Raw genomic sequence first — 13,911 nt, 5'->3', positions numbered from 1 at the left:
GGTGATGTTCTTTTAAAATCTGTACTCAAATGATATTTTGGTGACATTTATACATAGTATGTTTCTAAGTAAACATTTTTTAAATGAATAATAATGTATTTAGAAAATAAGCCAGTTACAAATATAATGCCAAGAACCATTCCACTTCATTTTTAGTATATCTCGACTTCAGAGTTTTCGTTGTCTTCTTTTGTCCCTTTTGTAATTAAGGAATTTAGGTCTTGATTAACATACTACTACGTAAGTTGTTTTTAGTACAATGAATGAGGTTGAAGAGAAAATATAAAGACTTTACAAGGCTTGCAATATCTTTTGAATTTTTGGTTGTTAAAAAATATCTTTTAAGATTAACATATAAAATCCAAAATGTTCATTACATTTACATTTGAACCTGTTGCCTTGTACTCCGTTATCACTAAAGTTAGTTGAGGATATTTACATGGATGTGAACCACCTTGTTATAGCCAAGTTACTGGTTATTACAACCCAACTTACATATTAGAATTTTCATGGGCGTTGTCTCTAGTTTAACCTAAGTTTACTAAGAATAAAATGTTTTACCATATTCTGTTTTCACTAATATAAAAGTAGTGTGTGCTCATTTTAGAAATTTTATGGAAAAAAAGTAATTCACCGTAACTTAGGTGCATAAAGTTAACTATTAATAATTTTGGTGAATAGTCTTTCTTTAAACATTTTCTATATAATCAGTCAATATATTTATTTAAGCATTTATTTATTTATTTATTTTTCACAACTCACACACACACTGTATTTTATTTTTACAAGAGATAAACTGACACCAAGCATTGTAAATTAAGCATTTATTATGTTGCAAATCTTTTTCAGGCTTCTAGATAAAGATTTTATTGTTATTATATTTTTTTGTAAACTCTTTTTCATCTAAAATCTCATGACCATTTCCTTATTATAGTTGGTATTTTACAGACCTTTTAATTGCTTTATAATCTTAACATTGTGTAAATATGCTGTAATTTACTTGACCAGTCAGCCTCTTATTTTTTGGACATTAGGTTTTGATTTGTTTCCAAACTTCTCTCTGTTATAATATTTCATTCTATTTTGCATGTGTTTGATGACTGACTTTGAAACTTTTCATGGTTTTATATTGCTAGTTGTAACTTGTCTATTCATGTCCTTTGTCCTTTTTTTTAAATTGGGGTTGTTTATCCTTATCGATTTTTTAAAAACTTATTTATATTAGTTCTTCATCATATGTTTACAATTTTTGGCATTTCTATTAATTTTGTATTTATTAGAACTCCTTGTGCAAAAGTTTTCATAACGTAATCTAGATTAAATTCTTCGTTAAAGAATATTTCCGTTTATAGTTAAAGCACTGTCTAGTTCAACTATATTTTTCCTGTTCACAATGTTGCTTTGGAAAATACATGTTCCCAGCTGGTGATTGTAAATAACCTCCTTGCTTCCCTGAAAAGGCAGATGGAAATGGTTCATTTATAATGACACCTCTTGTGGGAATCTTGAAGGGTAGCTCTTATTGTGAAATTTAGCAGTCTTCCACATGCAGCAATTTTTGGTAGACTCTTATTTAGATAGAAGTTATCTGGGAAAAATGCTTAAGTATAGAAAATGTCTGTTAAATTTAAGGCATTGGTATGAATAACATCATGCATATAGGTTTGGATAGTCCCTCCTAGGAGGGAGAAACTTTTCCTAATTGAAATAAGAGATTTTTAATTTCTGAGATAGTTTCCAAAGTTGAGGATCACATTATGTAAAACACAGTAGAAGTATAGTCTGTGGCACTTCAGAAGATGGAGAAAAGTTAAATCCTTTTCAAGGAAAGGTGGCTTCTATTTGTTAAATTCTTAGGTGTGTTTCCACTCTTTTACCTCCAGTGTTCTTAAATTAGTCATGTTTGAAATTAAACTCCCTGTAGTGTGGATGGAAAGAATAATATTTGCTATAGACAAGTTATGAACGTAGTATAATTTTAGCTTAGGTGTTAGAATGTAGAGCAATAGAATAACAAAATAATTATTTGAAATGTTAAATTCAGGATAGGACAAAAATAAAATATGTCACCCAGTTTGAAGATGTGATTCACAGTATTCAGTGCTATACTCCACAGCATGAATTTTCTTTGTAGCCCAGACTGGATACGGTTTGAAAATTCCGAACTCATTTGGCATAATAAATTACATATTGATGTTTATTCACTGCTTGGATGAAGAAAATGAAAATAATCCCCTATTTTCAAATCCCTTAATGTTATAATAAAAGATGAACTATCATTCTGTTACCTAACAGTATACGTTGATCAATATTTTTAACATGAAGGAATATTACAGAAGACATACTTATGAATATTAAGCAGCAACTGTTCACACCATTGATTTCCCTGCTAGATTTTATTAATATATGTGCTTGTTTATATAGTTTAAAAATATAGCTCATTGATCTTTTGTACCTATTGTCACATTTATTATGACATATGTACCTTTAAAGAAGAGAAAAATCACTGTGATATTTTCCTTTGGATAAAGCAAAAGCAGACATATGAGCTGTAGTTGTTGCTAGGAGTAGAGAACCTTGGCCTTGGTGGAAGTTAGTTCACGGTGAGTGAGTATACATGTGAATATGTGCATCTGTAATGAGGTGAAGGAATAAGGAATTTGTTAGGCCTGCTGATAGTTGACTACAGTAAATGTGCCTTAAAAAGAAATACCAAGTTCACCTGTGTCAGAAACTGATTTGTTCCTTTTATTACTGCTGGCTATTTATTAAGAAGGGGAGATGGTTCTAGTTTAATTAACCCAGTTGAGTGTAGCAGATGGGACAGAATGTCTTGCAGCGATAAGACAATTCAGAAATGGCACCAGATGTTGGAAGCTGTCCCTGGTGGTATTTGAGTGCAGCCCAGATGTTCCAGTCCCACCTGGCTAGTTTCTAAGCACTGCAGGCTAAGCAGCTGTGATGTAACCTATATAATGTTCACATAACAGTAAAAGCACAATAATTGAACTGCCGCTCTAAATTTCTAAGGTTGTGACTCTTAAGAGGTGAAATCTTTAAGGACAAAAATAAGGACAACTATTTAAGGTTTTAGATCCTTTGACTATTGCTGTTTCATTGATAACTGAATTGAGGAGAAGTGGAATATAAAATTTAACAATGTTACTGTTCAAATTATAGATAAAAGTAAATATTCGTACCTGTTTAGTGTTTACAAATGAAAATTTGTATGAGAATGTGATGTTATGCATGCAGATTGATCTGCAGCCTTATGATTTGAATCTCACCCCTTTAAAAACACCAGTCTGGAAGCAGCAAAAAGCTACTGGTTTTTTTTTCAAGGATTAAAAATGGAAGTGTTTTGCAAATATTTGCAAGTAAACAATAGGAAAAAATAGTCCACCTTTTCATTGCATTCATTTTTCTTCCTATAGCTATTAAAACTGATTACTATGCAGATCAACTTAAAGGGTTTTTTTTTCCCTTTTTATTTAAATAAAAGTCAAACTGCAGAAAATTTGTCACATTTTCTTTGTCTCTCTCTAGTTCTTTTTTGGTTTTGTTTATTTATTGTGCACCGTTTGAGAGAATTGCAAACATCATAACATTTTGCCCCTAAAATACTTCAGCGTATATCTCCTTACAACAAGGACATTCTCCTTCACAATCATAATATAATTATCATATTTGGGGAATTTAACAGTGAAACAGTACCGTTGTATAATAGACCATATTCACATTTCCCTGGTGTCTCAATTACATCATTTCAGTATAGCACTTACTTAAATATCCAGAGTCCAGTCAAGGATCACCCATTTCATTTACTTGCCATGTTTCTTTAGGCTTCTTTAATCTGGAGTGGTCCTGGTCTTCTTCTTTTATGATGACATTTTCTGAAGAGTCTTGACAGCTGTTTTGCAGAATGTCCCTCAATTTGTATTTGTCTGATTCATTCTTCGTGACTGGAGTCAGGTTAAATATTTTTGGGAAGAATTTGGATGATGATTTCTTTTTTAGTCTCTTTATATTAGAAGACCCATGAGTGCTATTTTGTCCGATTGTTAGTGACATTAAGTTTGAGCACTTGTTTAAGGTGGTATCTATATGATTTCTGCACTGTAAAAGTAGCTTAATCTCTTTTTATTTGTAATTAATCTGTGGAGTGATGATTTGATTACCCAGCAACATTTTACCCAGGTTTTAGCATCCACTGAAGATTCTTATAAAGAGCATAATTGGCCAGATAAACTACATGCCTACATTATGTTCGTGAAATGTGAGTAAGGGGTAACTGTAACCACAGTTGTAGTATCTATTATATTACTAGTTACAGAACTGAGAGATACTGTAAGAGAGTCTGTCCTGTGGTAGCTTAAAGGGAACATGGTGACATGAAAAGCTGGATCAACTAACTAGCTGTTTATGATGGGTCTTGGGGCTCTAGTATTGGGTATTTTTTGAGTGCAGTGCTAAAATGGCTTCCTAAAAGTGCTATCAGTTGTGCTGTGGTTCTGACAGTTTTTTTTCCTCATACTTAATTTCTAGGAGGATCAGCTGATTTATTTGGAGGCTTTGCTGACTTTGGCTCAGCCGCTGCATCAAGCAATTTCCCTTCCCAAGGTACGATATGATTTGATTGGCCAGAAATCTAGGGGCAGTGGAAATGTTAACCAAAACAAAACAACCCTTCACCACCCCACCCCCATCTGCTGCTTTTGGCCATTTTCTACTTGTAGTAGTATTTATAATTCCCAATTCCCAAAGAATTTATTCACAAAGGTACTTTATTGGGCCAGTATCCTAAATGTGCCAGACGAATTAATCTGGTTGCAGACTACTCAGGTACACCTAAATAAAATTGCCCTCACTCATAAGTGACTCTTGTTTTATTTTTGGGGGCGGGGGGGGGGCAGGGAGTAGGTGCGTAGGGAGTGTGAATAAGTATAAATCTCATTTTAGCAGCAAGAATATTATGGTTTATGTTTAGCTTATATGATTTTCTTGAATGAAATTCAGGGACATTGGAGTTGGGCAGACCATCTTACCAAAATTCATTTCTTTATAATTTAGATATCTTAAAAGAATTTCTGTGAAAAATAACTGAACTTCATTTTGGCATATCCTTAAATGTGAGCAGTTGAACCTCAGGCAAAAAAGAATTCCTCATTCCATGTTAAATTAGAAATTTTAAAATACTCTAGATTTGTTGTGATCATTTCACAATATTTGTAAAGATCAAATCATTATGTTGTCCACCTGAAACTAATATAATGTTATGTGTCAGTTAACACCCTCAATTTTTTTAAAATGGCAAAAAAAAAAGCTAACATCCAAGCAGAATATAGGCTTAAACATAATGGACTGAGGTGAAGGGCTTGTATTTTTCCCCCTTATTATTAATATTTTTATCTTACTACCTCTGCCATATACTTTGGTAGCTATTTAACTTTATGAAAGCCTCTGAGCCTCCACCTTTCTAAAATTGGGAATAATGCTACTTGTCATGGTTCTTTATAAGGATAGAGTAACGTCTGTAGAGACGTGTAGAATAGGGTCTCAGTTCATTATTAAGTGTCTTTTAGGTTGTAAAGGGGTTGGTTCTAATGTTTTTTTCCATAAAATTTGGTCAGTCTGAAGTTTGAGAGATAATATAAAAAATTTAGCTATAAAAATCAAACATGAGGTGAGGCAAGGAGGAAATATTTAACTGAATTAGTTTTATTCATTTCAAGTAGAGTCATCTATCCCCATTAATTGGATTAAAATTTATATTTAGTACTGTCTAGTTTAGGTTAGTGAGGATTTAGGAAGAAAGACGCATAGGTTTTAATGTGATTTGGGTTATTTGGACCACTTGTGTAAATTCCAAGTATTTCCCAGAAACCAGGATTGTGGAGTAATGAACTGCTTCATTTTAGAAGTGTGGTTATACCTTGTAAGGGTTAATACCTTGCTATAGGCAAATCAAAGTGGAAAATGAACATTGCCCTAATTTTACAGACTGCCTGTGTAATTCTCAAAGTTTTTATGTATATAAAGTTGCCTACTATGCAAATAATTCAAATATGTTAATGTTGCTAAGTGATAACATCTCTTCATCTTATGTGATTAACATAACCTGATCACCATTACGCAAGGGGCTGAAGCTGTTGCAACAATGATTAATGATTGCTGAACAATGTATGCCTCACTAGAAATCTCTTCCTCCCATGATTAATCATCTCAGATAAAGTTTTCAGATGGGGCAACACATTTTGCCCCAGTTTCCATTCTTATTCTGTTTTCTAGATCAAGCAGATAGAAAATCAGCATAAAGTTTACCTTTATCCAGCAGTCTTCCTTAAATTAGTTTAAATTGTTTAATACATAGAACTAACTGTAAAACTCTTAATTCAGTCTTTTTTGTAAAGAAGATCAAAGACATATTTTAGCAAAACCCGGAAGTAATGAATATCAGCCCAGTTCTTATATTAAATTGTTGGTAGAACTTGGGGTTTCTAAGTGAATTATTTTCTCTTTTGAGGGTGCTTACATTACAAAATGGTAATAGAACATATAATTTTAAAGACTTAATGTTATTGTTCTCTTGATATTTAGCATAATGAGACACAATATCATAGTGGGTGGTTACCTTTTAGGCTAGACAAAATGTATTTCCTAGTTGTAAGTGAACATGTAGTGCAAAGAAATTAACTTGAGCTACATACTGTTCGCTTTCAGATGACAGTTTATATGTAGCTCTTTCTTCACCTTTGCTTTTTTCAACTTCCATTAATTCATATTTATCTGTTTGTCCCTTTCTTAAAGCAAGGTTTGTTTACTTAGTATAGCCTAGTTTAAAAAAATTTTTTTGCAAGTATCACTTGCCTTTATATTTATTGTGTTCCAAATAGTATTATGTATGCAGAATTTATAGAAGCTTGACTTATACTTTTATATGGCATACCTAAAGGAAAGAAAGTGTGATGCTTTGCCTCTCCTCTGTCTTTTCACAATTAATCCAAAGTAACAATAAACCTCAAATGGCACTTACTATATATTAAGTTATTCAGTCTTCGCAACTTAGATTTTTTAAAAAGTATGGCACGGGGGACTTCTCTGGCAGTCTAGTGGGTAAGACTCTGTGCTTCCACTGCAGGGGCATGGGTTCGATCCCTGGTTGGGGAACTAAGATCCCGCATGCCTCACGGTGGGGCCACATAAATAAATAAAAGCTCTCCTTTAAATAAAATAAAAATACAAAGGCACAGAGAAGGTTAAGTAAGGTCACACAGCCAGTAAAATACAAAATCCGTTCTCTTAAATATTTCAGTCTATTAATCTATTAATTTTTTTTTTTTTTTTGCGGTACACGGGCCTCTCACTGCCATGGCCTCTCCCGTTGCGGAGCACAGGCTCCGGACACGCAGGCTTAGCGGCCATGGCTCAGGGGCCCAGCCGCTCCACGGCATGTGGGATCTTCCCGGACCAGGACACGAACCCACGTCCCGCACATCTGCAGGCAGACTCCCAACCACTGCGCCACCAGGGAAGCCCTAACCTATTAATTTTTATATTATTAAATGCATTAAATCTTTTCTATGCATTAAATCTTAAACTTGTTATAATTATACTTTGAAGCATAGTGATAGTTTTGTTTCTCTTTTTAAATATTAGCATGAGTTCCCCTCTTAAGACTATACCCCGCTTTTTACTTAAATAGATTGAACAGTCCCATTTGAAGTAAACAGTGTACTAAGGTTATATATCATGGCTCTCTGTAGCCTTTGTGTTGTCAGTGGAAGCATGGCCAAATGGGTGAGAACTTCTTACAGAAATTTAGTAATCCTAGTCTTAATTTTATTGAGTTTTTGAGTTTTTCTTTTTAATGAATTTGGGGTTTTATTTACATGAGATGGTATAAATCATAGTCTGATTTCTCTTTGAACCTTTCCAAATAATGATTGAACAAAATGAGCTGAACTGTCTGATTTTACTGAGTTACTCCTTGCATGAGGATTCTGGATCTCCCAGCAAAGAGTTTAACCAGTTTAGAGGTTTTTTTCTTGTTTTTTGGGGATCTCAGGCTAGTTCATATTTGTTTAGCTAGAAACTTATTTGATATGCAAACTTAGGTTGAAGGAAAGCTTTAGTTTCTGTAATTTCTTTGTGTCACCTCAGACCTGCCAATGCCAAGAGATGGATTTTACTTTATATGTGGAAGTTTTTTTTCTTTGCCACCTTGTTAACACTGGTGGAATATTCATGAGAAAGAATAATGTCCAGATGGAGGTGGTACCTGCAGATGTTAATCTGGATGGACACAGATCAGCTCTAATTTGTTTCACTTGGAAGACTGTCATATGTGTTCTGTGCATTTCAGAAACTTTCTTACCCTTTTTTCTTTCTCAGTAACAGCAGCAAGTGGGAATGGAGACTTTGGTGACTGGAGTGCCTTCAACCAAGCCCCGTCAGGCCCTGTTGCTGCCAGTGGTGAGCTCTTCAGCAGTGCCTCACAGCCAGCTGTAGAGCTTGTCAGTAGCTCACAACCAGCTTTAGGCCCACCTCCAGCTGCCTCAAATTCTTCAGACCTATTTGATCTTATGGGCTCATCGCAGGCAACAATGACATCTTCCCAGAGTATGAATTTCTCTATGATGAGCACTAATACTGTAGGTCTGGGTTTGCCCATGTCAAGATCACAGGTAAGTTGTCTGCCTCCCTTGGAAATTGTGATTCATAATCTTTGAGATGCTCTAACTAGCTAATGGCAGATTAGCATAAAACAGAAAAATAAGCAAGTGACACATAGATTACTTTTGTACATTGGCGTTTACCTTGTGTCCCTACCCTGGTATAGTCATTTGGGTTCTCCAGGGCAAGGCCTTCTCACTCATCTTGCTGTCCATGCAAAGCCAAGTGTGATGCCTTGCACAGAGGAGGCATTTGTTGAAAATTTATTGAACTAATAAACAAATTGGAATTTAATAGTTTAAAAAATTGTTTTTAAGATTAAGGAATAGAGGAGTTCCCTGGTGGCCCATTGGTTAAGACTCTGCGTTTCCACTGCAGGGCATGTGGGTTCGATTCCTGGTTCGGGAACCAAGATCCCGTGTGCCGTGCAGCACGGCCTAAAAATAAAAAATTAAAGACATTAAGAACAAGAAAAGAGGGGCTTCCCTGGTGGCGCAGCGGTTGAGAGTCCGCCTGCCGATGCAGGAGACACGGGTTCGTGCCCCCGTCCGGGAAGATCCCACATGCCACGGAGCGGCTGGGCCCGTGAGCCATGGCCGCTGAGCCTGCGCGTCTGGAGCCTGTGCTTCGCAACGGGAGAGGCCACAACAGTGAGAGGCCCGCGTACCGCAAAAAAAGAACGAGAAGAAGAAGGAATAGAGATATATTGCTAATATAGAAAATTATTCTCTAAAATAATGAATGTTCTTCCCTATTCTGGACCTGCTCTACATTATATAATGTTTATATAGGCTCTTCTTTCAACTTTTATTTTCATAAAGGAAAATAACTAAACAGGAACTTTTAAATTCACTTTTTAAAATTAAATCTAAATTACCTAATACTAGCTTAGAATTCAAACAAGTGCAGAATATATGTGTCTGAGCTGTATCAGGAACTTGCTATTTTTGACTCAGGCTATTCTGAATATTTGTTTATGATGCTAATTATTCATTTTAATATGTAGAATCTCCTATTTTGGGTGTTAGGATGAAGGAAGAGAAGAAAGAAGCAGAAAGGTGACTGATCTGTATAACAGATATTAGACCTAACATTAAGAAAAAGGACATGAGAGCCATACCAGTACCATTAAATTGAACTGCAGTTCACTGTTTCTTTCATATGGTCTAAGCATAAAGCCAATCTACTAATTTTCAATCTTAATCGCAACTGTGTTGTGAGTCTTTGCATTGGTCCATTTTAAATTATCCTTCCTATTTGTATTTATTTCCCTTTTTCTGTCCTTGTTACAATTATTCTGGTAGTAACTACCAGGCACCTCTGCTGCTTTTTCCTGAATTTCTCCTTTCTTCTGTATTGGTCCATACTGTACCAAATTCCACTAGTGTTGCTTGCTTTAGGCAATAGAAATATACATGGAGCAGGGATATGTCCGTCAGGTTATGTGGAATATAATTTGCTGTTTTGATGGTTTTGTTTTTTTAACATGAGAAATCATACCCCGAATTCCATTTTGTACGAATAAATTTCCACTTGTATATTTCCTTAAAGTTGTACTAACCCGAAGTTAATAGTTGCCCCAGGATTGTGGCTTCTAGAATTGGGGTGATGGGAGGATAACTGTTAGTGTACATATGTTTTTTCCCCACCCCAAACATGATTTGGACTTCAGAGGAATATTATGGGAAGCTGGTGATTCAGGATATTGAAGACCTTAATGTAGAACATTTGTTGTTCTTATTGGTTTCAAGAGTTTATTACAAAGTCTAGTATATATTTGGAGTTACTATGATTAAATTGCCGTCTGGTAATCTTTATAGAGCAGATGCTTAATTTTTAGAGCATTTTTCTATTTTCCAGCCTTTGCAAAATGTTAGCACAGTGCTGCAGAAGCCTAATCCTCTCTATAATCAGAATACAGATATGGTCCAGAAGTCAGTCAGCAAAACCCTGCCTTCTACTTGGTCTGACCCCAGCGTAAACATCAGCCTAGACAACTTACTACCTGGTATGCAGCCTTCCAAACCCCAGCAGCCATCACTCAATACAATGATTCAACAACAGAGTAAGTTACTGCAAGACATCCCATTTCTTTGTGTATTTGTAGTCCTTTGCCCTTATGCCAGGACTACTTCAAGCCATGAAATAAAACTGTACTGAAAGCAACTGTGTATTCACTTAATTTAACACTTAACTGTGTTTTCACATAATACCTGGTATCCCTCTTGGCACATTGAATTGCTTTGTATTCTGCTCTTGACATGTTAACATTTATTGTATGGTGGTGAGTTTTGGGAGCCTGATCACTAAAATAAAAGTATTTGTTGAGAAAAAATTTTTAATATAGGCAGATATGTCAAGAAACAAAAATCATCTGAACTCCATAATCCAGGGATAATCACCATTAATTCATGTTTCTTCATAGTCCATCTTTTCTAACCACATTTTTAATACTTGAGATCATTCTGTCTATATTTTGTTTCTTGCAGTTCATATTCAACATTATTGTTTTTTCTGTGTTGAATATTCTTAAAGAAAGCAAGCGTGGGGCTTCCCTGGTGGCACAGTGATGGAGAGTCCGCCTGCCGATGCAGGGGACGCGGGTTCGTGCCCCGGTCTGGGAAGATCCCACATGCCGTGGAGTGGCTAGGCCCGTGAGCCATGGCCGCTGAGCCTGCGCGTCCGGAGCCTGTGCTCCGCAACGGGAGAGGCCGCAACAGTGAGAGGCCTGCGTACCGCAGAAAAAAAAAAAAAAAAAAGAGAAAGAAAGCGTGATTTTTGGATCTTTATAGTTATCCATCATATTAGTGTGCATTTCCTCTCTTGCTGGTTATTTCAGTTGTTTCCAGCTTTTTTCCTATTATAAATAACTCCATGGTCTTGTATAAATCTTTTTACTTGTGATTTTTTCCCTTAATATAACGTTCTAAAAATAGAGCGAGTCAAAGGATATAAACTTTTTAAGGTTTTTGATACACAGTAGCTCTTGACAACTTGTTAGGTCGGATTCAGTAATAGATTTTATAGGAATGGTTTTAAATTGCCTGATGTTTTCTGCCAGCCCACTCTTACTGTTTCTACATCTTGGGGAAATCAGAGCTAACAGCCACTGAATATTTCTCAAGAGTAAACAATACAAGTTAATTGACTTCTCTTATAAAAAAATCACTACAAAGTAATTTTATTGGAGCTTACAAGTATTGATGGTCAGGAAGATTGTATTATTTTTCTGCTCTGTGAATCTAAGAATTCAGTGTGATAAAGTTCTTTTGTCTCTTTTCTGCTGTTAGATATGCAACAGCCTATGAATGTGATGACCCAAAGTTTCGGAGCTGTAAACCTCAGTTCTCCATCGAACATGCTTCCTGTCCGGCCCCAAACTAACCCTCTGATGGGGGGACCCATGCCTATGAGCATGCCCAGTTTGATGACTGGCACCATGGGAATGGCCCCTCTTGGAAATAGTCCAATGATGAACCAGAGCATGATGGGCATGAACATGAACATAGGGATGTCAACTGCTGGGATGGGCCTGACAGGCACAATGGGAATGGGCATGCCCAACTTAGCCATGACTTCTGGAACTGTGCAACCCAAGCAAGATGCCTTTGCAAATTTCGCCAACTTTAGCAAGTAAGAGATTGTAAAGGAGCAGATTGAATGAAGGATTTTTAGTGGTGCAGATAGGTGATGTTGGGATGGAAAATGCTAGTCAACTCCCCTTTCTTTCATCAATTAATTAAAATAAACCTACATTAAGAACCAAAAAGGTTGTTTTATAAAAGCAAAATATCTAGTATTTCAGATGGCCAGGCAAGGGCGCTTCAGATGAGGCAGTCAGAATCATTCTTCCCAGTGAGACTAGGCCACAAATGGGGCAGTGAGACCACTGAAAGCCTTTATAAATTGAGGAGCCCATTTTAATATCATAATATGTGGGAATACTAGAATAGGGCTGAATAAATGTGTTTGAATCTCTAATTTTATACTTTTCTTTTCCTGAAGAACTTGATTTTTCTGTCCCTGAATTGCCTTGTCACAATTGGGTCTGTTCCTTTTACTACCACTCTTGAGTCCATATATGAAATCATTAAAGTTGGATGATCAGTTTTTTATAAAAATATATATTTTTGTCCAAAAAAGGCATACATATGTGATTATGGCTAAATCAAAGGTAACTGGAATGTATATACTTTTGCTAATGTTCCAGCAATACTATTATACTATCCAAATTTTTATTGTAACAAAACCTCTTTAAGCAATTGGTGATAGCTATGGGACTTTTCCCATTTCTTCTGCTATGATTATCCTGTGCAGAACTCGGAAAAATATTTTTTTCAGGACTGCTCTATGGTTTCCTTTAAAAGAAAAGAAAAAAAACCCTCCAGTATTTTTATTTGTTCTTAGCAGTCATTATTTACACTTTGCAGTGATAACTTGGCAAGGCTTCCTTCTGTGTTTATCCCTGTAGCCACCATGTAATAGTCAGGAACAGTCAAAAAGAAAAATTTTTTTTTTTTTTGGTGTCTTCAAAAAATTTTTGAAAAGGGTAAAAATCCATTAAGACCTTAAATATAAATGTTAGAACTCAACAATGTTGGCTTTTAGATTTTTATACAGTATTGTTTTGGTTTTGAGTGTATATAATATGGCATTAGCAATATGGTTCCAATAGAGAGGAGTTAAATATATATATTATTAAAGGAGACCTGTAGCAGTCAAAGATTTTATTGATTTAATGGCAAATAAAGGAAATTAATTAAATTGTTTTCCTGCTGTAATTCTGCATTAAGGTCACATGAAAATCATGATTCTAGAGTTTGGAATGCAAAATTGTTTCACCCTTAAGCTGGGAATATTTTTTAAAAGAAATACTATAATATAGGCATCAAATTATTACCTCCCCACTTTGTGTTGAAATTTTTTTTATTGATAAAACTTTGTTTCCATTGTATTCATAATATAGTTCTGTTATACATAACATTAAAATGTTCATTAAAATCAATGTTGAACTGCTTTTTCTTTCATTATGTTAGACATTAGAGACCGTTTGGGGAAGAAATAATTATAATTTGGGCAAAGTAATTTTTATAAATAATTTAAAATTATTTAATGACTTCTCTATTCCTTCCTATCAGACTGCTGTTAGGAATTAAAAATGAAGCAGCAAAGATATCCTGACCTGCTCCATTCTTGCTAATGTTCCATCTACAACATTTCTAATTAGGCAGAAATTCA

General features: G+C 35.2%; 1 protein-coding gene across 6 annotated transcripts in view; it reads left to right on the top strand.

Moving 5' to 3' along the window:
• The window catches only part of CLINT1 (clathrin interactor 1), a 62,782-nt gene extending 49,104 nt beyond the window's left edge, over positions 1–13,678 (top strand). For 4 of the 6 annotated variants that reach the window (XM_022590255.3, XM_022590257.3, XM_089909624.1 and 1 more), the window contains 4 exons: positions 4,546–4,620; positions 8,392–8,684; positions 10,534–10,738; positions 11,964–13,678. In XM_022590255.3, the coding sequence (XP_022445963.1) occupies positions 4,546–4,620; positions 8,392–8,684; positions 10,534–10,738; positions 11,964–12,310 (920 nt within the window). In that variant the 3' untranslated portion in view covers positions 12,311–13,678. The remainder of the gene's footprint in view (positions 1–4,545; positions 4,621–8,391; positions 8,685–10,533; positions 10,739–11,963) is intronic. The other 2 variants (XM_022590256.3, XM_022590258.2) reach the window with 2 other exon arrangements.
• Positions 13,679–13,911: the final 233 nt, after the last annotated feature.

The sequence above is a fragment of the Delphinapterus leucas genome, chromosome 3 (genome assembly GCF_059928025.1).
Source record: "Delphinapterus leucas isolate spDelLeu-1000000601 "Yukka" chromosome 3, BTC_Dleu_Yukka2, whole genome shotgun sequence".
Classification (NCBI taxonomy): Eukaryota; Metazoa; Chordata; class Mammalia; order Artiodactyla; family Monodontidae; genus Delphinapterus; species Delphinapterus leucas.
The sequence above is the reverse complement of the archived record's forward strand: the minus strand, read 5'-3'. Positions and strand labels throughout refer to the sequence as shown.